The sequence below is a fragment of the Amblyomma americanum genome, chromosome 5, assembly GCF_052857255.1.
Source record: "Amblyomma americanum isolate KBUSLIRL-KWMA chromosome 5, ASM5285725v1, whole genome shotgun sequence".
In the NCBI taxonomy this organism is placed as follows: domain Eukaryota; kingdom Metazoa; phylum Arthropoda; class Arachnida; order Ixodida; family Ixodidae; genus Amblyomma; species Amblyomma americanum.
Genome location: NC_135501.1, coordinates 187,014,238 through 187,036,190, shown reverse-complemented (window position 1 = coordinate 187,036,190; position 21,953 = coordinate 187,014,238). Strand labels below are relative to the sequence as shown.

The following is a 21,953-nucleotide window of genomic DNA, read 5'->3' as shown; positions in this document are numbered from 1 at the left end:
GCTGTGAGCCGAGCAGACTGCATATGTACAAGGACCGTGGGCTGCATCCAGGTTAGGTTATGTTATTGTGCGTAGTTTCTAAATAGCTCTGCCAAGCACCTCTTGAACTACTCGCCGTGTCCCTATTAAACGAGAGCGAATGCACTCTGGTCTTGTCAGAGCGTTTATCATTTGTCCCAAGGGCATTACAAATTTTTGAACAAAGGAGTGAAATAAGGGAGTAATTACTCATTGGCATCCACCCAAGCACAGCCTTATGGCTACAAAGGAAAGCTATACAGCTTTTCCAGAAACTTCCCAGTTATAGAAAAATTCACCCTGCTTCAGGGTTCGAACCCGGGACCGCCGCTTCACAGGAGCAGTTGCTCTACCAACTAAGCTAACCGGGACGGCAAGCTTATTATGGTAGGGCGAGAGCAAATTGATTAATGACTCAAAGTGGGAACAGTGTTGGTCAGATGTTTAGGGGAATCCCCCAAGGTAGAGTAGATTTGTAATAAGGGAGTAATTACTCATTGGCATCCACCCAAGCACAGCCATACGGCTACAAAGGAAAGCTACACAGCTTTCTCAGAAACTTCCCAGTTGAAGGAAAATGAGTAATGCAAATGAGTAATTACACCCGTATTATAAGGATTGTGGCAAGCCAAAGAACAGGACAACATGATGACAGGTGATAATATGATGTAATGGCTGCGGGCCTAGCGCGAGCGCTCCGTCCCGCGCCAGTGCCCCCTTCTTCTTCGTGGTCGTAACAGTATTACTAACAGAGAAGCGAAACCTTGCACGCGTGTACGCAGGGCCGCGTTGCACCAAAGCTGACGCCTTGCGCTGCGAGCGCCCCGCACGGTCGGTCGGCGAAGCCTCGCAATACCTCGTGCTACGTATATCTGAGCGAAACTCGATAGCACGATGGCGACCCGCGTGGCCTCGCTCAGGGTACTTGGCTCTCTCGCTTCTTTTATCGCGTTCGTCTCTTGCGTTTTGTATGCGGCGGGGCGCGCCGCCGCCGCGGTCCTTTTCTCACTTGCAACCGTCCAGAGATCGTTGTCGCTCGGGTTATCGCGCGGAACGCTCTTATCTCTCAATGGGCTCGCTTGCGCTTTGACTCGTGTGCCGCGCGCTCGGTTCGGAAGAAAAATGCTGCGATTTTACGGTGAGGCGAGAACACGTTTATGGTGCACCTGTAGTTTCGCCGAACGGACGCGATCGACGTGCCACGCTTTGCATGCTGCGCTGTTAAAGTTCCGTTTTCGTCTGGCGCGCTCTTTCGTTCGATCAGCTAGGTTGTCCTTGGAATAAGCTTTGTTTGTTGCTGTTTGTTTAGCTGATGCTAATTTAGCGAAACGCGTAGCGAACGATGAGAGATAAAAAACGCGGGCGCAGCTTCGATCGTTGCTGCAGCGTTGCAGCTGGCGTTTGACAAACGCTATTGTCGTCTGCTGTCAGAAGCTCTTACCCGGTGGGAGTCGGCGGGCCCGATTCTGAAGTCACGGAACGAAGCCGCGCGCCGGATTCGAATCTTGGAGCGTGCGTATATATGCGCTAGCGAGTTCAGCGTGCTGATGAATCCTGCGTGACGTTCTCGTAGACAGCTTATTGAGGCGCTGTTTCTGATGGAAATTTGTGAAACTGGCACGGGTTGCTCGAGCCTGAGCTTGCGTATGCGAACTGGTGTTTGTCCGGAGCCTTGCAGGAAAGCAGCCCAGTAGTTTGTAGGGTGTGTGCAGTTGTCAAGATATGTTTGTCGCAGACATGTTGACTGCCCGCGTGGTTTATAACCTTGGCATAGATAGGTTTGAGACCAAAAACTTTTTATTTTAAACCAGGAAATGTTTGTTTCTTTTTTCTCAGCGTTTTTGTGCCGTGGGGTAGCACGAGCATATATGCATCTTAAATACGGCCTACTTATTCGCTGAATTGCTTTTTTTTTCTATTTAATAAATGTTCTCTGAAAAATGCATTATTCAATTTTTTTTGACCCCGCATAAAATGTTCACACCCCACTTCAGTCATGTTCAGCATATAAATTGACATATCTCTCATAAGTAGGGTTCCAAGCCCCAAAAAATTCTAAGGGACACCTAATCACATTATGCTAGCATTGTAAAATGTTGATGCTTTTCTCCAAGTCATGTCACCAGACCACAAGTGGCACTTATTTGGTCTGGTGTCATAATTTTTCTCCCACCAATGGCTGAATTTTATGACAAGGCGACGAATTTTCGCCCCCATGAGGCTTCTATTTGCTATTGTTTGTTGGTTATTTTATTAAAGGCACCTAATGTGCACCTTAAAGGTTTTCGTTGCATGTCCCAAAAAAAGTGGTTAACCTTTGATGAAAATGTGAATTATTGCTCCTAAATGTGTATTCTTCCTAATCACTGTATACGAACGTATAATTAATACAAGCAGACCCAACCAGGGCAGGCTTTAAAGTAAGCCCGCTGATAATGTTGCCTTTCGGGCTTCAATGAAAATTTCTGTGTTTAAATTTAATGTGGCTCTTGACGTAGATGTTGGCACAGTTTGTTAAATGATGCATGAAGGCCTGTGACAACTACCGATTATATTTACTTTCACCTGGTAAGGTCATAATATTCAAGCAGAATGCAACCGCTAGTGGGAACAAGAGACCTTCTTGGTTGTTTTTGAAAGAAAGGTCAAATTTTCAAAATAAACCTAGAGGAACCCAGTACAGCATTTTACAAAAGCTTCAGCAGTTGTGTTAAGCCCGCTACTTATTCAGTATAATAAAGCTCTGTTTATACCTATGTATTTTCTGCTTTAATGTAATAATACATGCTTTATTTATCCTTTGGTCGATGAACACAGTTCTGTAATTTTTTTTCCACACTCCGCACTTGCTTTAGAATGAAAACAACTTTTACATCATCTGCATGCAAAACACACTGATTGCCCTGGTTGTGCTCTTTTACAGATGTCTGCTGTTACTCACACATATTCAAACCGGGTTTAATCTGTCTACTTTATGTCTTAATTGTACGGCCCAAAGATTTTTGTGTGTGCAGCTACTTTTGTTTAGTTCTCTTTACATTTTTTATAGAATGTTTCCTTATAGTCTTTGCTTTAGAACCTCCACCTGTTGTTTGTTATCAGATGCTGTTGTGTGCCATGAAAGTTAGTATAAACTTTCTTTTCTGCTTCAGCGCCTGGCCAAACAGCTGGAAGAAGCAAGGAGCCTTTGGCGCATTTTGCGCGACCATGAAGAGCACCTGGCCCGTGTCACGCCTGACGGGCCATGGCTGAGCGAAGCCAGAAAACAGCCGCGCGAGTCACTTCACCGCCTGGAGCTGCTAGAAGCCAAAGCTAATGACCTTGAAAGGCACTGTTCGCAGTGGAAGCTACTGAAGCAAGAGCTGCAAAACCTCGACACAGACATGGCCGATGCGCTCGGAGCTGTCCCAAGTTCCCAGCAACCTTCTTCACAGGAGCAAGTACCCAAGGTACGCGGGTGATGCTTCTGCATGTCTCTGACTGTTAGCTACGCCAACATTTATATGAACAATTGAGCGCAGTTTTCTCCAGTGTACCAGCAGCTTTAATGCGGCCATGTATTTGGCACCAACCCACTGGGTCAGGAAAAAAAACCTTTCGCAACAGTTCAGATGTAGGCACCACCGAAAATAAAGACGTATTGCTTTACGCTGTAGCTAACTCGAAATCAAGTTTATTGCTCATTGTTTGTTTCACAAATGTTGAAAAGACATCCTTAGGTTTCTCACACTGCCAGAAGCTTTGTGTATAGCTATGTCCAGTCTGTACAAGTACTGAGTGGTGCACATAGAGTGTGCATGACAAAGCCACAGCTTTTAGTTGAATGTGATAGAAGTGCCGACTAATGTCAGATAGACCAAAAGGTAAGTGTTGCTCCTACAAGAAAGCGCACTCGAATGCTCAGTGGCAAAGCTGAAGCAAGAAAATGAAATTGGCCTGCTCATTGTCATACAAGCACTACAGAGGAGTAGATTTTTAGCGCTTGCCTTTGCATTAAGGGGTATGTCCTGGCCGTTTGATTAGTTGTTGAACTCTTCTTTGGATAATGTTACAACATCCACCCCCCCACCCCACCCCCTTCTATTTTTTAGGAAAAACTGGATCGGCTGAACCAAGCGATAGAAGCATCCAACAAAAGCCTTGACAAAGTGACATCAGATGGCATCGCCACAGAGGCAGAGGTCGTGAAGAGTCACATTGAACACACCAGTAAGGCTGCCGGGGCACTGTCCGGGTGTGGAAAGTTTTCTCCCAGCCAGAAAGAACAAGCCAAGAAGTCCTTGGCACAGTTCGCCAGCTCTCATGAGGAGCTGGACAGACTGAGAGAACAGGAGGAGGAGAAAGCTGCATCAAAACCAAGTGACAGTGGAACAGAATGGCTGAAACAGCGAAACGAGGTAAGCCAACGTCAGGCAGAGGGATATCAATGTGTATAACCTGTATAAGTAAAAAACAGATGGCTGAAGAAAAGGATGATTCTAAGGAAAGGAAAGACCACAGCAAGCATCCCGCTCACTAATACTATATCAGGACTAACAAAGAGAAGTAAAAAATGTCCTTGCTTATGCCACTAAGTATAATGGGCTTTGTCCCACTTGCAACTTGATCGCATGGCCTTTGGCTACTGTGCCACCACCCTTTTTAAGTGGGAAAGCAGCAATGAAATTTTTGTTTAGAGGCAGTAGTAGTTAACTCTGCCTGTTTGCAAATGGAACTAGTAGTGCTATAAAAAATAACAGCAAGTTTTCGCTTACTTTGCTGTGAAGTCATACCACAGCAGAGTCCTTGGTGCTTGCGGCTGCTCACATGTCTGTCATTAAGAATGAGGATAGGCCCCATCTAGTGGGTTGGATGGAATTTTGTTGCTTTTTATGATTGTGGCTCTTTCTGTGCATGGCTTTGACCAAGATTAGCCATTCATCCTGAATACCAGGGTTAGTGCTGTAAACTGGCTAGAAGTAGGATGCGAGAACCAGGATATAGACTTTTTTTTGCTTAACAAAAAGGACAGAAGATTATTGGCTTGTAGTAATGGACACCAGCTTCTGTGTGTTGTAACATCTGCAGCGGAAAGTTAAGAAGTTGCTGCCTCTTTTTTAAGTGTCACAAGTTCCTTTCATTTCTAAGCCCACACTTGCTTCATGCGGCATGCTTTCAGGAGTCACAGAGGCTCAAGGAAGACTATGAAGAGCTGCTCCGTTACGGCGAGTCCATCGGAACTCTGCTAGTGGACGAAGACATCAGGAAGGAGTTAGACAGCCACCTCTCGGCTGTCAAGCAGTCATGCAGTGATGCCGAAGGAACACTTCAGCAGAAGTAAGCTGTGCTCAACACATTTTCAGACTTCAGAAGGTTACCGTGCTCTTGTGCAGCGCTCTTCTGAAAGTGCGCACAGGGCATCTGCTAAATACTTTTGCACACCATATGTGGTATATGCTGAAAGAACAAAAAAGATTATCATTCAGTTTGGATATTTTCCAAGAAACTGTTTAAAAAACATATATGAAAAAAAAAACTACTATCAGCAGCAAAACTGTATGGGATGTGTGTTCTGGGGTAAAAAATTTCTTGTAGCCCTGCCTCGCGATTCAGTCCCATGGTATTGTTACCAGTACTGGATAGAGCATGCATGTCCCCTTGTACCTTGGTACACTTCAGGTGAGTAGATTAAGCAACTGCACCTAAATAATTTCTTTCTGCTCACTCTTGTCCTATAATCGACTTCATTTCGTACGTTGGGGATAACCGGGATACAACTGATGCACATTGTGACTAGGACTTGAGAGAACCTGTTCTCATGCGTTTCAACGTGTTCCGTGCGGTCATTATGTTTTACCACTGTCGTGTGTCGATAGAAGGCTGCGGCCTTAGCAGTTCGGAGTTCATTGACCTAATATTAAAAAATGTGTTCTCTCCGAGGCAGCGAAGATGAAGAAACATAAAAAATTCACGGCTCTTTCGCTCGGTAATCTCAGCACAGTGAGTGGCTTTAAAAGGAATACATTTTTTCGATCTCAGTACATTTGTATGTTGTTAAACTTACTGCTGCTTTTACATCAAATTATACATTATATCAAACTCGAAGGCTTTTTTTTTTTTTAGTTTGATATATGAGGGTTTCACTGTACTGGAGTTGCCTCAATGCGTGTACATGCAGTTTATGAGCAAATGCTGAAATGGTTAATGCTTTCCACTGTCTTTTCACAGCACGTTGCGGCTGAATGGTGCAGCGGGCTTGCAGCAAGAGCTTGACGTGAGACTGGAGGAGTTCCTGCTTTGGCTAGACAGCACAGAAGCATTTTTGAATTCTACCATCATGCCAGCAGATGCCCAGCGAGAGTTGAAGCTTCTCAATGTAAGCATCGGCTTTGCTGTATTGATTGTTTTGTGTAGTTCTCTGAAGGAAAGTTCAGAATCGGTCCGTGATCCTGTGCCTAGTGTGTAAGACAGTTGAGTCCGTCTTGATATTTACGCTCGACTTGGTGCTTTTACACTTTAATGGAGCACTAAAGATGATTTTGAGTTCGTCTTTCCATCATGGCAACTCGATCTACACACTCAGAGAATTCTTAGAAACTTTGAATTACTATTCTTTGTGGCCGACTTTCCTATTAAATCGGATTAAACGTCCCCGCTCCCGCCTTTTTTTTTTAACTCACCACCGAGAGTAGGAGGAGTCAACCAGCATGATTGCCATGGTAAAAGAGCTTGCGCGGAGTGCCTTTCAACCAGTCGCATGGTGGCTTGCTGTTCTTCCGTTGGTGGAGTAATGCACGAGTGATCTTCGAAACCATGATGCGGGTTACTGGTCAGGCTATGTTCAGCTGGAGCAGATGGTCAAGCACATCACCTCTGTGGCAGCAGATGAGGAAAAAACATAATCTGTTTGCTTCGGGCTTCTTATTTCTGTGATATGTTCTCTGAGCCACAAATACGTTGCCGAAATATGTGTTCGAAAAGAGTAATGAAAATCATTTCAGGTGTCATCGCGGATTATAGTGTTTTCATTGGCAATTGCAGAGTGATGAGGTTGCCTCTCACGAAAACAAGTAATCCACTCATATTTCTGTTTCCGTAGGCTTAATTTTTTTCTGTTGTCTGGAACTGAAATTTTTTATTCAACGGAAAACCAGAACAAAATAAAAGCGAAACCAAATTTTTACAGAATGCTCTTTAGTGCACGTGTAATATATATCTAACCAAGACTTGACATTACCCCTTAAGGGCACGGCTAAAAAACATTAGCTGCTAGCTGCATGTTTGTCAGGGCTTACAGTCTCAAATTAAATTGCTGTTTATTTTTTTTTTCTAATTTTTTTCGTTATTTCTTTGTTTTACTGCTAATCTTGTACCAGTGTTGCGGAAAAGGTAGCCACCTGTAAGTTTTGTTTCTTTATGTGTTTTATGCAGCGTGTTTAGGAAAACTAAGCAGATTTTTTGGTCCATGTTTTCATTTTTTCTTACTGAAAACAAAATATGCTGGACTTCTGCAACTGATTCGTAAATGACATTTACTTATTTGCACTTCTATTCTCTAAACTTTGCTACAACTCAAGCTTGAAGCACACGGTTCTTTTCTCATTCTTTCTGGGACCTTTGTGCCAATAAGTGGTGCAGCCAACATTACAAGCAGCTGTAAACAAGGGCAGGAAATGCCCAAGTTAACAAAGCTGTTGGTATTGCAGGCATTGGCGTGCCATAACTGAGCATTTCTTCCAAGTTGCCTGGTAATAGTGTTCTAATTTATTTTGGTTTGTTTCATCTTGAAAGGCGAAAAGGCAAGAGGTGGCTGATCACAGGGAGCCACTGGGTCAACTTCGAACCAGCCTTGATGATTTGCTGAAGTATTACCATGACCTGGTACCAACACCATACCAGGATAATGCCAGGGAACAACTAACAGATGCCGAAACGCGTTGGCACGCCTTGGCACCACTGCTGGAAGAACGCCGAAAGAGGTGAGTCACCTAAGATTTTCTTCCTGTTCTTGACTCCTTCAGGTCAGGTAACCGTGTTGCAGTTTTTGATAGTGAATGATTTATCTTTTTTATCCTCCAGCCGAACTGTTGACAGATGCCTTGTTTAAAGCATAGCTACAAGGAAAGGGGAATAAAGGTATAACATCTTCAGATATCCTGAGTGTTAAAATGACTGCAGTCGATTCAAGTACTCATACTCTATTGTTCTCTTGTGGGCCCCACTACTTATCAATGTCTATGATTATATATAGAACCGCTGATTGTGTCTCCCTTTGCTGTCGTGCGTCTGATTTTGCAATGAGCTTGCGAAAAGGATCTTCCTATAACTCTGCCTGTCTTCACTCCATGTGGCTTATCAAGTGGCAGCACGCCATTACAAAGAATACTGAGAGAAAAACCAAAGGCTGTAGCAGAAACATCCGTTATCATGTGCTTCTTATCGAATGCCACGCACGCTCAGCTCTTTATATCTTGGAAGCGGCGAGTGCTCTCCACAAGAGGCACTCGGAAGCCTCTGATAGTTTTGTCTCGGAGGAGCCACTGGCAGGCGTGCGATTGTCTAGTAGAGCTCAATAAAGTGTTCTTGCCATTTGGGTACATTGATCTTGCACATCCTTTGTCCCATCTGTTCAGATTATGCGCTGTGAATGCGCTGTGGCAGGAAGTGGAACAGTTGGCTGGCAAGCTTGCCCAAGTGCAGTCTGCTGAGGCAGGACTTGCACACACTGTTGGCGACAAGCTGCAGAATCTCTACCGTGCCATCAATGCTTTGGAGGTAAGGAGCCTGTCAGGCACGTTCATGAACAGTAGTTTTCTTATCTCAGATGCTTCTTTCTTTTCCTGATTGCTTGTCCTTGCTGTCATTGTGTACTTAATGCGAAACTCTTGCCATTGTTTGTCATCAGTTTATTTCTCAAAAATATATTAGCTTAAACAGAGTGCTTTGCAACACTCAGAACTATGCGCCCTCTCATATCAAATGATGGTAGCCTAACATTTGCTATTAAATTTCTGGCAACGTTTTTTAAACTGAAGTTTTAAGCTGCTCTGGCGTGATGTGCTAGCCTGTCATGCTAGTTGACCCAGCAACCATGCCAATAAATGCCTATGAGCCATTAGTATTGACAAATAAAACCTAATTTAAAAGCCAGACTTCGCAAGAGCAGCTGGCGTCTCATCAGCTGTGGCCCTATTCTGAGCAGACGCTTCACAACCGGATTGACTTATCCGCAGGCCCTGGAGCCAGAACTCCAGGAATTGGAGGCTCCACTCAACAACGCTTATAATCAATACGAGAACCTGGTTCAGGACTGTCCTGTTGACGACAGCCTTCACAAGTCCATCACCAAGACTTACAACGGCTGGCTCGCTAGAAGGCGCTCAGTGCAGGATTCTCTAGAACGCTTCCGCAGAGCGTCCGAGACCTGGGAGCATTGGGACAACCTCCGCGAGCAACTGGCGCTCTGGCTCACCGAGAAGGATATGGCCCTCAGCCGGCTTGAGCTTGGACATGGCACAGAGGACGACGACCTCGGGGTATGTCCTGTTTCTTATCGACCTGCTGCAAAGGTGTCCCAGCTTTGTATTCTTCCGTTTTGTATCTCTAGCACAGTTGGGTCCCATTTGGTGGCTCAACTTTGAACCGGCATGTGTCCGGTGTCCTTCTTATACTAAGCCTCTGATTTCTACACATTAACTAGAGTACTAGAGCAGCATGCACACTGGTGCCCCCAGATGCCCTCTAGAATAGGAATATGTGCAGTATGTGAAGAAGAGGAATATGTGCCTTGCCTGCCACATGCAAAGTTAGCTAATTTAGGCTCAGTTTAATATGGCGCAGACATTGTGCATTGCCACTTAGGCCATTGCGAGAGACAAAGTCTCCAGCTACAAACGGAGCACTTAGCACTGGTTGCCATGGCAACCAGTGGGATGCAAAAATAATCAGTGAGCTGCAGTGAAGACAGTTTACACATGATATCATTCATAAATATGTGCTAATGAGGGGTGTCACATAGACCAGTAATGCCATCAGTGCAAGGAAATGCTTTCTTTGCTTACCTGCACACTAGGTGCTCACAAGCTTGCAACAACAGGCTGTTTCATGCGCAGGTATTTTTTTTTAATTTTTCTTCACCTTATGATAGTTTAATTTCTCCTTCGCAATTTGAAGTAGTACTGATTCGTGAAATATAAATGCAAAATAAACACCCTCTTTTCACTGTTAGCCCTGTATGTATGAAACAGTTGTCTTATGTGTGAACAGCATGGGAGCTGTGTGTCTTTATTCCGTTTACAAACTTTGCGGAACGCATCAATTCAGGCTTCATTTAATGAGTAACTCATTTCAACAGAAAAAAAGGCAGACGCCGACCAAAGGTTTTTGTCAAAACAGACGTTTCGGCTTCCGTATGGAAGCCTTGTTCGCTAAATTTTTATTGTAGAACCGCAACGCTTAAATAGGCTTCAATAATCGTCCCAGGCATCTTGCATAGGTTGGCGGGAGATTGCCGATGTTACAATTAAGTCTTTTTTCGGTGGTCTGAATCACCAAGGACTCGAGATTTAATCGTAACATCGTAAGATTTAATCGCAACATCGGCAATCTCCCGCCAACCTATGCAAGATGCCTGGGACGATTATTAAAGCCTATTTAAGCGTCGCGGTTCTACAATAAAAATTTAGTGAACAAGGATTCCGTATGGAAGCCAAAACGTCAATTTTGACAAAAACCTTTGGTCAGCGTCTGTTTTTTGCTCTTGAAATGAGTTACTTACTACCCGACCAGACAAGATTTCGTCAGACCTTAGATTTCATTTAATGAGTATTGGGACCTCCCCCAACTCGTGTCATACCCTTTTTAGTGAATGCGTTTAGGGATGTTCTAAATAAATAGGTAAATAAATAAATAAACTATGTTGCAGGCACTGCAGGAGGAACTCCTGCAAGGAAGCTCACAGCTGAATGAATTGAAGGCTGCCGGCAACGAAGTGGAACGGCATGGTCTCCTGCTTGCTGGCATTGCCATGGGACCAGCACTGGGAGAGCTGCACTTCTACTGGCAAGAGCTGTGTCGGCGAGCAGGTGCCTTGGCTGCAACTCCGTCGCCGGACTCGGTCAGTGGCCCAGCTGAACAGCAGAGCAAAAACGTGCATTGCGTGTGCTTCCTGTCTCTTCATGAGTTTTACAAAGTTAAGCAAGTTGCAGCGGCTGGGATAGTTGGTTTGCAGTAAAGGGTATAGGAAGCACTGCAGAAAATGGAACAGCGTTAACCCTAATGTCATCCGATTGTGTTCTGTTTTTAACTCTGTTCATACTCCTGATTGATTTTCAGTTCTTTTAAAAGCTAGCGTATTGGTACCAGCTGCTTTGTGTACCAGTCAGCTTGGTAGGAGTATTTCAGTGTCTGTTGTTTTCTTTCAGAGGCTTTGCACAAGTAAAACACGGATTCAGGTACATTGCTGTATGCTGAGAGAATTTGGGATTTTATGGACATGTACAGTGCCTTTTGGAGTGTTAGGAGTGCTCAATTAGAGTGTTGTCAACATGGAATATTTTCTGGCTCTTGTGCGTAGCAGGTGCACTCACTTTTAGTAGCTAGTTAACTTTTGGTTCAAATAACCTCACTTGACACCTGTTTTGTGTCTGTTGACGCTCCTAAGTTGTCACAGTCAGCTTCTCAGTCTTTATGTTTGTCACAATTCCATCCTGAGTTTGTTTTACTTTACTGGACAAAGTATAGCAAACAGAGGGCCAGTCTTTCTGGCAGCTGGCTTCATCACAATTGCCCTGATTGTTTACATTTATGGTGTTACTTTGTACGTCTACTGCCCCCTGGAAGGTTGAACAGGGGAACAGAACTGTAGTAGTGGTTCGGTTAGCCCGCCTTTTTCACATGGTAGAAAACGAACCGCCAGCTGCTACTGCACGTGCGCAGTTCATGTTGGCAAAGGACAGGGTTGATAGACATGGGAGAGGCCTTTGCCCTGCAGGGGCCATAGTCAGGCTGATGATGTTGCAAAGTACACGTTGCATGGAACCAGACTGTGCATGCATCTCCCACGTGCATTTGCTTTCAACCAGTTTTTGCCCACTCTAAAGAGGGCATCACATCGTGTGAAAAAGGCAGATTGCTAATCACTGAAGTATGCCGTTTGATCACTGCCACCTGTTGGCCAGGAACTGTCACCTGTCCGTGCACATAAACCAATGACCCGTCACTGATCAGTTTCAGTTCTACTAAGCCCTACCCTGCCATGTGGAAGTTTTTGAGCAATGTGCAGTATGTGTGCAGTTATCTAGTTTTTGCTGAGCAGGTGTTGTTTTAAGGAGTGCAGATCACTGGGCCTCTATAACAACATTGGTTTGTGCAAATTAAAAGTAAAGTATAGACATGGAAATAAGAGGTAGGGAGAGTGTTCTAAAAGAAAGGGGGATTGTGGGGAGTGAGAGAGAGAGAAACAGCAGCAAAGAATGTGCGCTCGCATTTCTAGGTGGCACATTGGAGAGAGAAAAGCATGTGTCGACAAAGGTGTCTAGGCTGTGGTAAACAGTTTTATCAATAGGTCTGAACAAAACTTTAGAACTGTCTGCTGTGCAAGTCCACGAGATAGACTCTCTTGTGTGACGCGACTGAAACTGCGAATGGCAGCATCTAGTAATTCGATAAATTCGTGTTTCTTTTGCTTCGTGTTTCACCTTTTGTCATTCTTCTATATGGTATTGTTTTCTCTTAAGTTGTTAAACCTCAACTGAAGTGCCCATTGTTTTGCAGGATCGGGAGCCTACGGAGGGAGAAATTCAACCAACTCAACAGTTAACCAGTAAGTGTTCATGAGAACTCTTTTGTGCTGCTTTAGTATTCATATAATGCCCTCTGGGCACAGAGGGTAACTGAAATAAATAAAAACAAATAAATAAATATTTTAAATGTGCCCGTGTTGCACCTGTGTTGTGTGGCCCGGGCCTGTCTGGAGCCACTACAACAACAAAAAAATCCTTCTGCAATGTTTGTCTCGTACAAAAAGTGTAAACAGAGAGTTTTGACATTGTGCTGTAAGCCGGCGCCTAGCTCCATTTAGTGTTTAACTCTTAGTTGACATAGTTCCGACACTTTCGGTTTCTGTTACAGCATCTTTTTGTCGCAATACACTGCTTTGCGAAAAAAACGGTTGATTTGAAATGTGGCTCCTGTTTGCATGTGAAATATTCTGCCTTTAGTTTTGAGTACCGGGCCTGTCCGTCATGGGATTTTTTGCTGAGCTTCCATTCCTTCAAACAGGCATGGCATCTCCATCAGTCATTCCACCCATTACTACAGAGTCCAGCGAGGCAGAACCTGAGAAGCTTCCTATTGCTGGAGCAGCCTCGCAGAACCTTGTAAGTACTTACGAGAATTTCATTGGAAGGAATTGTGCATGGCATAGATAAGGAGCAGTTTAACAGGGTTAAAAGTGTTTTTTTTCTAGCTGTTGTATTGTCAGTGCATTGTGTGCTTCAAACTCTCTGTTGCATTTCTGAACAGTTCAGGGTCTTGAAGGTTAGTTGTACCAATGGCACAAATATCTGACGGCAGTGCTTTAATGAACCACTTGTTCTAGTTGGCAGTGCACAAGTATATTTTACTACTTTGGTGAACTTCAGAACCTTCTCTTTTATTAATAAGCTATAGGTGCGAGTGAAGTGAATTTTTGAGGACAAGTATTTATGCTTCCAGAATTTCAACAGCACATTGTAAAGCCCTGTTACAAGGTAGCACCATATATAGTGTAGTGGGTCATGGTATTCTGTGCGAAGTTCTCACTGGAATTTTTTTCTTTCTTTCTCTCTTATCCAGCACCAAGTAGTAGATGTGCTTGCCAGCAACATCAGCAATGTTCAGCGTCTTCGACGTATGCGAGGTCTGTCAGAAAGCAGTGAGGCTGATGGTGTGTACACAGAGCCTTCCTCACTCAAGCTTCTCGTCATTTTCTGCGTCAGAACGGAAGAATTAAAACAGTTTTGTTTCTCCCTTTTTCCTCTTGTTCAGACGAGTTGACAGAGTTGCTCGAAGCGGTAGCTCCCGAGAAAGCCCTCGAACAAGAAGAAGAAGAAGAACGGCCTGATGTTTCGGACGTGGAGGAGGCCTTGGCACGTTTCGAAGAGTGGCTGGCAACAGTGCCAGATCAGTTCGGACCAGACGAGATCCCAGAGGACCTCGAAGAATTGACATCCCTTGTTAACACTCATGGCGTAAGTCCTGCATTCTTTCTCCTGGGCCTGTTTTCTTTTTTCTGCTTGGTGGACATTAATCCGAGGCCAGTGGTTGCTCGATTTATTTGCACTTGGTGTGTTATTTCATCTATTTTCTGCTTTGAGCGGGTATGGTAGTTTAGCGAAAAGTCGAACCGACACCTTTGTGGTTGTTGTCTTCCAGGGCTTCCTTGGCGAGTGCCGCAGGTACAAGCTTCTCCTGGATTGGCTCCAGGAACAGAAGATAAAGGACTCGCATCTACAGAAGAGGCTAAAGGTGCGGCCTATTCATTCACTCGTAGATGTCTGTCACACGTCATTAGTAGCTCCTTCGCAGCAGCACTAATCTGTTAGCTGAGCTGTACTTTTCTTGCTTCCTTCGCTAATCCGCCCATCTGCTCTCTTCCTTTCTTTTTTTTTTTCTTTCATTAAAAATGTCGAGGAAGACAAAATGCTTAGCAGCTTGCTATATTACCAAACTATGCTTCACTCCTCAATGTGTTCCTGTTTTGCTGACTCTTGGTGGAAACATTTGTCTCTGCAGGCCGCCTCTGCAGAGTGGGACAGATTATGTCAGAATGCATGGAACTACCAGGAGCGACTACGCTGGGCCCTGCTGCGCTGCCCACACTACAGCAGCGCTCTCGAACAGCTGGCCTTGTGGATGATCGCCACCAGGAAGTGGCTCAAGGGGCGGGACAAGGATGCCAACTTGCCACCACGGCTCCTGGTCGCCCGCTACCGCCAGATCCTGGTCAGTAGCCTGGCTCTTTCTCCAAGGACCACAGTTTAAACAAACTTTTGAAATCTCCATGGCTATCGAGAGCTGTTTTGCGTCGTAGTGTTTCTGCTATGAATAGCTACCAGAAGTTTATTGCGGCAAAGTGTTGTTGCTAAAAGTAGCTACCAGAAGTTTATTGGAGAATTACAACAGGTCATCTAATAGGTGTAATGGCTCACTCCTCAGATCTTTAAACTACTAGCGTAATCTAGATCTTAATGAGAAAAAAAAACGCACTCACATGCGAAAGGTAACATAATTGAGCCTGAAACCAAACTCCCTTCTCTTTCATCTCTGTGGACTCTCAGGTGCTGCAGGACCAGCTGCAGAGGTTTCTGCCGAGACTGAAAGCGCTGCAGGACATACAGGACACGAAGCCTTCGTACGACGGTGGCTCCGACTCTGAACAACTGCACGAAGAGCCCAGAAAGAAGACGAAGGAGGCGGGCGAAGTGCTTGCCCTGCTCCAGTCTCTGCTGGCGCTGTGCGCTATCCGAGCTGGGGCCCTTCGCAAGGACTTGCTCCAGTCCAGCCTGATACCGGTGAGAGACCACCCATGTTCAAAAATGTATTAAAAAATGAATTGACCGTTATGCAGGAAGCATTTGTAAATGAGGCAGTGTGTGGCAAAGCTCGTGAAAAATGTTTGAAGAGAAAAGGACCGGGGGGATAGGAGGGAAAAGCACATTAGAGTGTGATATCTTCACTGAGGTTCTTGCTAAGCCACCATGGTTTATGTGCAGCCCTTGCGATAAGGGTAATAAGGTGCAGACGAAACTCGGTTTTTTGAGATTGATCATATTTCGTGGGGGAGGCCTCAGCTGCGGATAGCTCCATCCCCGCTGCAACCCCTGCATTTCACCATCACTTGCTTATGTCCACAAGATTGGTTTTGGGTTGTTGAAAAAGAGCCTTGGTGCTTCTCAAGTTGTGCACAGAAGGAAGGATGAGTTTGGCTTGTGAATGCAACTTGGAATATAGACACCAAATTTTTGCTTGCGTGTTTTCTTGGAAATGTGGTGTTCGACATTGGTATATACATGGATCATCCCGTGGTATTTCTTTGCTACTGCTAAATCATTTGTAATTAAAATTCTTCTTGACACTGTTTTGGTTTCAACAACCGAATGAAGGCTGTGACATCAACTGTGGCTTTAGATCACGTGAGGCGTGAAAAATCTGCATTATAATCGCTGATGCATCATTTTTTGTCAGTCTGGGTCTTGAAGCAAGCCTTTTTTTTTCCTGCTTCACATGACCTAAGGCTACCTTTGACGTCGCGGCCATTGTTTGGCTGATGAAACTGAACAGCATGAGAGAAGAAATTCAGTTATAAATTATTTAGCGGTTGTAGGCAAATGCCTTGTATTGATCCATGCATTTTAACATATTATGCATCATTACAGACAAGAAAACATGCAACTAAAATTAGGTGTCTAAGTCTTTCCTGTTGAACTGCACTGCACATATGTGGTAGAGCAGTTCCATTCTGGACATGATTCAGAGGTAAAGGAATTGGGTAAGCATTGGCACCACAACGTGTCGTTTCTAACTTTTCCCGAGAATCCGTAGGGCATGAAATCTTTATGGTTCCCACGAGAATGCTTTTCAGTGGGCACTTAAAATTAATTTCTGAACCGTATTTTATTAGCCAGCTTTTGAACCAGCAGATGCACATGCATTGCAGGTTCGCTTTTATTACCGTGAAGTGTCTGCATCAGATCAGCATGGTCTGATGCATTGAAATGCGTAAATACATTTTCACATTGTTTTGTCGAATGTTAAGTGTCTGAATGGTATACATAAAAGCTCATTATTCGACCCCCATTAATTCGGAAGTTCAGGTAATTCGAACTGCCGGCTTGGTCCCAGCCAATGCCCATGCAAGTCCATAGCGTCGGACGCCACGATTCTCACACCGGTATATTCGAATGGGTTCCCGAAGGGAAGCTGCGTCTGGGTATGACCGGCGCAGCAGGAGATCGTTGAAATAGCCTTACACACAAAACCTGAATTCCATGCTGCTTAGTCATTTGCACACCAGTGCCGTCCACGTGTTGGCAGGTGGCGACGAACGGGCGGTCCCGTATCCAAGACCCCAAGAGCATTCAGACTGCTTAGTTTCGGTTTCGCTTTCGCGAGCTATGTGGCAGCCTGCAGCGACAGCGGTTCGACCAACCAGCGTCAGTCAGCCAGCCTAACCCAGTTGAACATTGTTTCAGGCGCTGATAGGCCCCAATTGTAGTGTTTTCTTACCCGTTTTTTTTTTTTTTTCTCTACTGCGGTGCCATTTTCTTTGCTTGCGTCCGCATGATTTCGTTCTTCCACTGTGCCTAAACTGCTCGCTTGTAACGTGCCATTCGCAGTTCATGCAGTGAAGCCTCCTCGCACACGACAGGGCCGCTTATGATGGGTGTGAAGGGATGTGGGAGGCCCTTATGATTTTGGAGCAGTTCTGCTTCGATGCTCTTGACAGTGCGCATGCAATCAAGCATTGATGGAAACGTGAAAACATTCATTGCCATGCTGTTCCGATCCTAAAATCTGGCAACCAATATGGCTCAGCCTTTCACAAAATAAATTCACTGCACTGCCACCAAATCCTGACTGTTTTTTTTTTTTTTGAGGTCGTTGAAACTTACGGATAATTCAAATTTTTTCTGTTCCCTTGATTTTTGAATTAATAAGCTTTTATTGTATCTTGTAAAGTGCAGATGCCAGAGCTGCTGAGTGCAAAGCTTTGTATTCTTTTCCAGAATGATGGAAGTTTCGAAGAAGAGATATTTCCATCCACAATGGAAGCCCAAGAGTCGAGGTAGGCTGCATGTTGCATTTTTTTAGCAAGACTTTTGAAGTGGGGCAACCATTGCTATATTTTTGTAAAACACATACCTCTGTGACCTTGAATCAGTTCCTTTTAAATGCAAGTCCAAAGTGCAGTAGCCATTTTTACGACAAGACTAGTAGTTTTGCTCTTTAGAACTGGAAGAGAGAGTAGCTACACCATCTTTGTACGAAATCTTTACAAGTTGCACCATCTGCATTAATGTACCTGAAGGAGACCTCAGAACTGAGCTTCAACACACACATTTTATAAATTAGAAGGCTGGGACCCCAGAGTGCATGGTGCAGTCTTAGCATATGTTAACAAGTTTTTGCCTTATGGTTGATCATGGCACTTACTATGCTAAAATATTAAGACATTAGCATAGTCCTTGCTTGCCATCCCTAAAGTAGCAATAATATTGTTCTTAGAAATACCACATGTCATCTGTATAATTATGAGTAATCTTTTGAAGGCTGCTGACTAAAGCCACTGTCATCTTTTTGTCTAAGCTCGAGTTTTTCAGCTTAAATTTCTTGCAGTTTTTAGGCCAGATTCGCTGGCTTTTCGGCAATGAATTAATGAGTTATAATTTATTAGCACGGGGCTGCTATTTGTTTAAGTCTATTTTTATAACAGGATGCAAAGGAAAAATACCAAATTACCGATTTTGTTACGCTAGCAATAAATGAACCACACAAAGTGAGCGGTTTTAAATAAAATTCCATTGCTGGGCAGGTATATGCTCACAGACATGCAAAAGGAGGGAGGCAGGGGACCCAGAACAGCAATTCACTGGGATACCACGTAGTGGTGGCGACAGTCCAGCAGCCGAGGAGACAGTGAAAAGATTGCAAAAGGAACCCTTTATTGGGCGGACTTGCGTCAACAAAGATGTGAACTCCACGGCAGCGATAACAGTAAATATGCTCGGTAGTCTTCGAAGAACAAAATCACCACCTTTCTCGGCCGTGGTCAATATAAAGCTGTCAAAAGAACTTTCGGGATAAGATGCCAAAACTACAATCTCGAACAACGAATAAGCAGTTGGGCGCGACTGTGAGCGTTTGAGATAAACCTGGTCGCATCTCGCGTCATAAAGTGATAAAGGCGCGTGCCGACGGCTTTGAGCGTGAGCAATCAAACAGTTCACAAAGCTTTGCGGCAATATGAGCACAATGCATTTTTCGGAACGCATTCGCGGAATGATGAGTGGGAGTCACTGGGGTTCTTCAGTTCTCAAATCCGCCCTGGGGCAAGCGAGTTGCATCAGTGCAGCCGAGTGCGCAGTAGCGATATATTTTACGGCGAGAGCTGTTGATGCCTTGTTTCCCGGGATCGCTGCGTAGTCCTGTCGGCGTCCGTCGGAAGAAGGAAGGGAAAGGAAATTCGTGCGGAGGGAAGGGGTAGCAAGAAGCGAGTGGGGGAGGGGAGGAAGCTGCGCCTATTGGTTGGTGCCAAGAGCCTATGCAGCGCCCTCTAGTTCTGGGTGGCATTGGCCTATGTCGTCTCTTCGCCACTGCTCTATGGAGGGGAAGGCGTTTCAAAGATCGCCGCCTTCAAGCCCTATTCTCTTTGTCGCCCTCTTCGGAGCGTTCTGTTGACGTGCGGCGCTAGAAAGAATAAACACTTTGAGTAAATATGCTGAACCCCAGCGATCGTGGGACGCTCAGTGCCTCAGTCGCCGTTGGGATTCCGGGCCTTGCTGACACAAAAGCTTTGCTGTGTATGGCGCGAAGTTTCAGCACTGCGTGCCGTCGAAGCTGCCGCTGAAATTCGCCTTGCAGGTGGTAAACGCCCCGTGAAGTTTTTTTTGGCTGTTTATTTTGTAGCGATCGCTACATTACTGTAGCATTTCGAGCGTGGCGGCGCCGTGGCCGCCGTGGCTGGCCACGTGGTGCGGAGCAGCTGCCGGCGGCGCGGCGCGCCGGCGACACCGAGTGGAGGAGGAGTGGATAGGGAGAGAGAATGAATCCACGTCCAAGGACGAAGATGAAGGAAAGCCCAGCGAAACGGAGCGGCGAAAGACTGCGCGAGTTCCACTCAGCCAGCTGTAGCTATCAATGTCACTCCAGGTTTAACCAGAGCTAATCCACAGCCATTTTTTTTAATTGAGAAGTTACTTTTTCAAGCTTGTTGCGCCCGTGTATTGAAAGGTAAGGTTCGTCGCGAGCAAGCGAGCGTGCGCGGCTAGACGTAGTCATCTGGAGACTGCGCATGAGCTGACGGTCGCACTATAGCAAAAACAAAAAAAATTGGAGGACGCTGAGACTTCGTCTTTAAAAGGGAGACGCGACAGCGTGTTGCAGCGTTGCCAAGATGTGCACGGAACGCCATCGCCTAAACGGCGGCGTTTAGCCAGTCGTTCGGTGCGCTGTTCGTCTGTTTCCCGGGCGATTCGTTTCCCCTTCACCTCGTTCCGCTGTCGATTCCAGGCCTCCTCCAGCTTTTCAGAATTGTCGCCGTCCATACAGTCGCCTCAACTCTGGCTGCAACGCACGCCAGCTCTCCTTTTCAATCCTGTGACATCTTACCACGCATGCGACGCAGCTGTCGAAGCGAGCGGAGGCGAGCGCGACGACGAGGAACGCGGTGTCACGTCCTACCAAACGGCGGCGAGCGGCGCGGTGTGACGTCATGCCAGATGGCGCGGCGAGCGCGCAAAGCATAGGGTGCCTCGATGCCAGCGCCGCCGGAGTGGAGACAGCTTCAGCGGCGCCGCCATATTGAATCACACGGGATCAGCGGCGCTAGCGTTTGTAACGGCGCCGTTCATGCTCTCAGCGCGCTTCAAAATGCTTTAACTTGAACGGCATTTTGCAGCGAGAGCTACACTGGGCTACCAGTCGAGCATTTCGCGGTACATGGGAGAGGCCAGTTGTGATTCAATATGGCGGCGTCGCTTAAGTTGTCTCTGCCCGGCGCTGGCATCGAGGCACCCTAGCGAAGCACAGTAACCTTCCGCGGCGAGGCGCGCGTTGTGACGTCACGTGCCTCGATGTGGTACCGCCACGGCGAAATCGCGAGTTTGCGGCCAATAAAGCTTTCGCTTTAAAATACGTTCGTGTAGGTGGGCGGAGCTACACTTTTTCTACGCTGGTAAAAAAAAATGGACCCATGCTACACTGTCAACACTAATGTAGGTAAAAAAATGGCTCGAATGTGTGGTACCATTCTGATATTGGAATTTCATAAAGGGGGCTGGCGCGAGCGCCGAGCCCCGACTACCAAAAATTACATGCCCTACTACTCCATATAGGAGTAGCGGCTTGCTTCAGCCTGCCGCAGTGCAATGGCAGGCCTCGGCACGGAGTCCCGACCTTCCTGATCGCCGGTGACCCAGCACAAGGTGCTTTATGCAATGCGAAAGATCGCCGAATTCGGAGGTCATGCGATTCATACCTTTGTTCAGTACCAGTGGCCAATACACTTCTTACAGAGTTCCTTTTTCCACATTACGCGCAATTTTGTTTAAAAAGCGACAGAGGGACGGGGCGGGACCGCAGACAGGAAGCAGTAACTTTAACAAGAAACAAAAAAATTTGGAGGACGCTTAAGATTCGCTTTAAGAGTAGGACGCGACAGAGTTGCAGCATTGCCAAAGAACCCAGGGAAGGACGACCCCTTGCCTGGACAATTTAAGGAAAGGAAACTTATCTTGTGGACACCCGAACCGCGCCGTACGGCAAGGAAAATGAAAATAATTTTTTAAGGAAAGGAAATGACTCCTGTCTCGCATATCTCGGTGGACACCCGAACCGGGCCGTAAGGGAAGGAAATTGAAATGAAAATTGATTTTAAGGAAAGGAAATGACGCCTGTCTCACAATTCTCGCTGTACACCTGTATACCGCGCCGTAAGGGAAGTGACTCCTCCCTTTACGGCGCGGTTCAGGTGTCCCCCGAGATGCTCCATTTTTCGCTCACGGCCAGCGCCGCCGACGACACCGGCTTTTCTGCGACACGAGCTCCTTAACGCTATCGCGTTAAAACGCATGCTGCAGTTGTCCAAACCTCGCGCCCGCCCGTGCGATCTCTGTCGCTGCTCTGCTCCTGTGGCTAGAAAAAAAAAGCAACGAAGGAATACGAGGGAAGAACTTTGATGAGAGAGGCCGGGAACA

At 45.8% G+C, this 21,953-nt stretch overlaps 1 protein-coding gene and 1 non-coding gene across 2 annotated transcripts in view; one reads left to right on the top strand and one right to left on the bottom strand.

Annotated features, from left to right (window-relative positions):
* Positions 1 to 21,953, top strand: part of LOC144134475 (uncharacterized) — a 377,143-nt gene that overhangs the window by 340,768 nt on the left and 14,422 nt on the right. Inside the window, exons 153-168 of the mRNA XM_077667385.1 lie at positions 3,171 to 3,467; positions 4,110 to 4,415; positions 5,177 to 5,334; positions 6,226 to 6,373; positions 7,789 to 7,976; positions 8,631 to 8,772; positions 9,231 to 9,533; positions 10,922 to 11,113; positions 12,772 to 12,820; positions 13,279 to 13,376; positions 13,834 to 13,924; positions 14,026 to 14,228; positions 14,413 to 14,505; positions 14,773 to 14,982; positions 15,318 to 15,551; positions 17,766 to 17,824. Coding sequence (XP_077523511.1) covers positions 3,171 to 3,467; positions 4,110 to 4,415; positions 5,177 to 5,334; positions 6,226 to 6,373; positions 7,789 to 7,976; positions 8,631 to 8,772; positions 9,231 to 9,533; positions 10,922 to 11,113; positions 12,772 to 12,820; positions 13,279 to 13,376; positions 13,834 to 13,924; positions 14,026 to 14,228; positions 14,413 to 14,505; positions 14,773 to 14,982; positions 15,318 to 15,551; positions 17,766 to 17,824 — 2,771 coding nt within the window. The remainder of the gene's footprint in view (positions 1 to 3,170; positions 3,468 to 4,109; positions 4,416 to 5,176; positions 5,335 to 6,225; positions 6,374 to 7,788; positions 7,977 to 8,630; positions 8,773 to 9,230; positions 9,534 to 10,921; positions 11,114 to 12,771; positions 12,821 to 13,278; positions 13,377 to 13,833; positions 13,925 to 14,025; positions 14,229 to 14,412; positions 14,506 to 14,772; positions 14,983 to 15,317; positions 15,552 to 17,765; positions 17,825 to 21,953) is intronic.
* Positions 21,029 to 21,190, bottom strand: LOC144135599 (U1 spliceosomal RNA). The gene has a single exon (XR_013315545.1). It is a non-coding gene; the product is annotated as a U1 spliceosomal RNA (small nuclear RNA).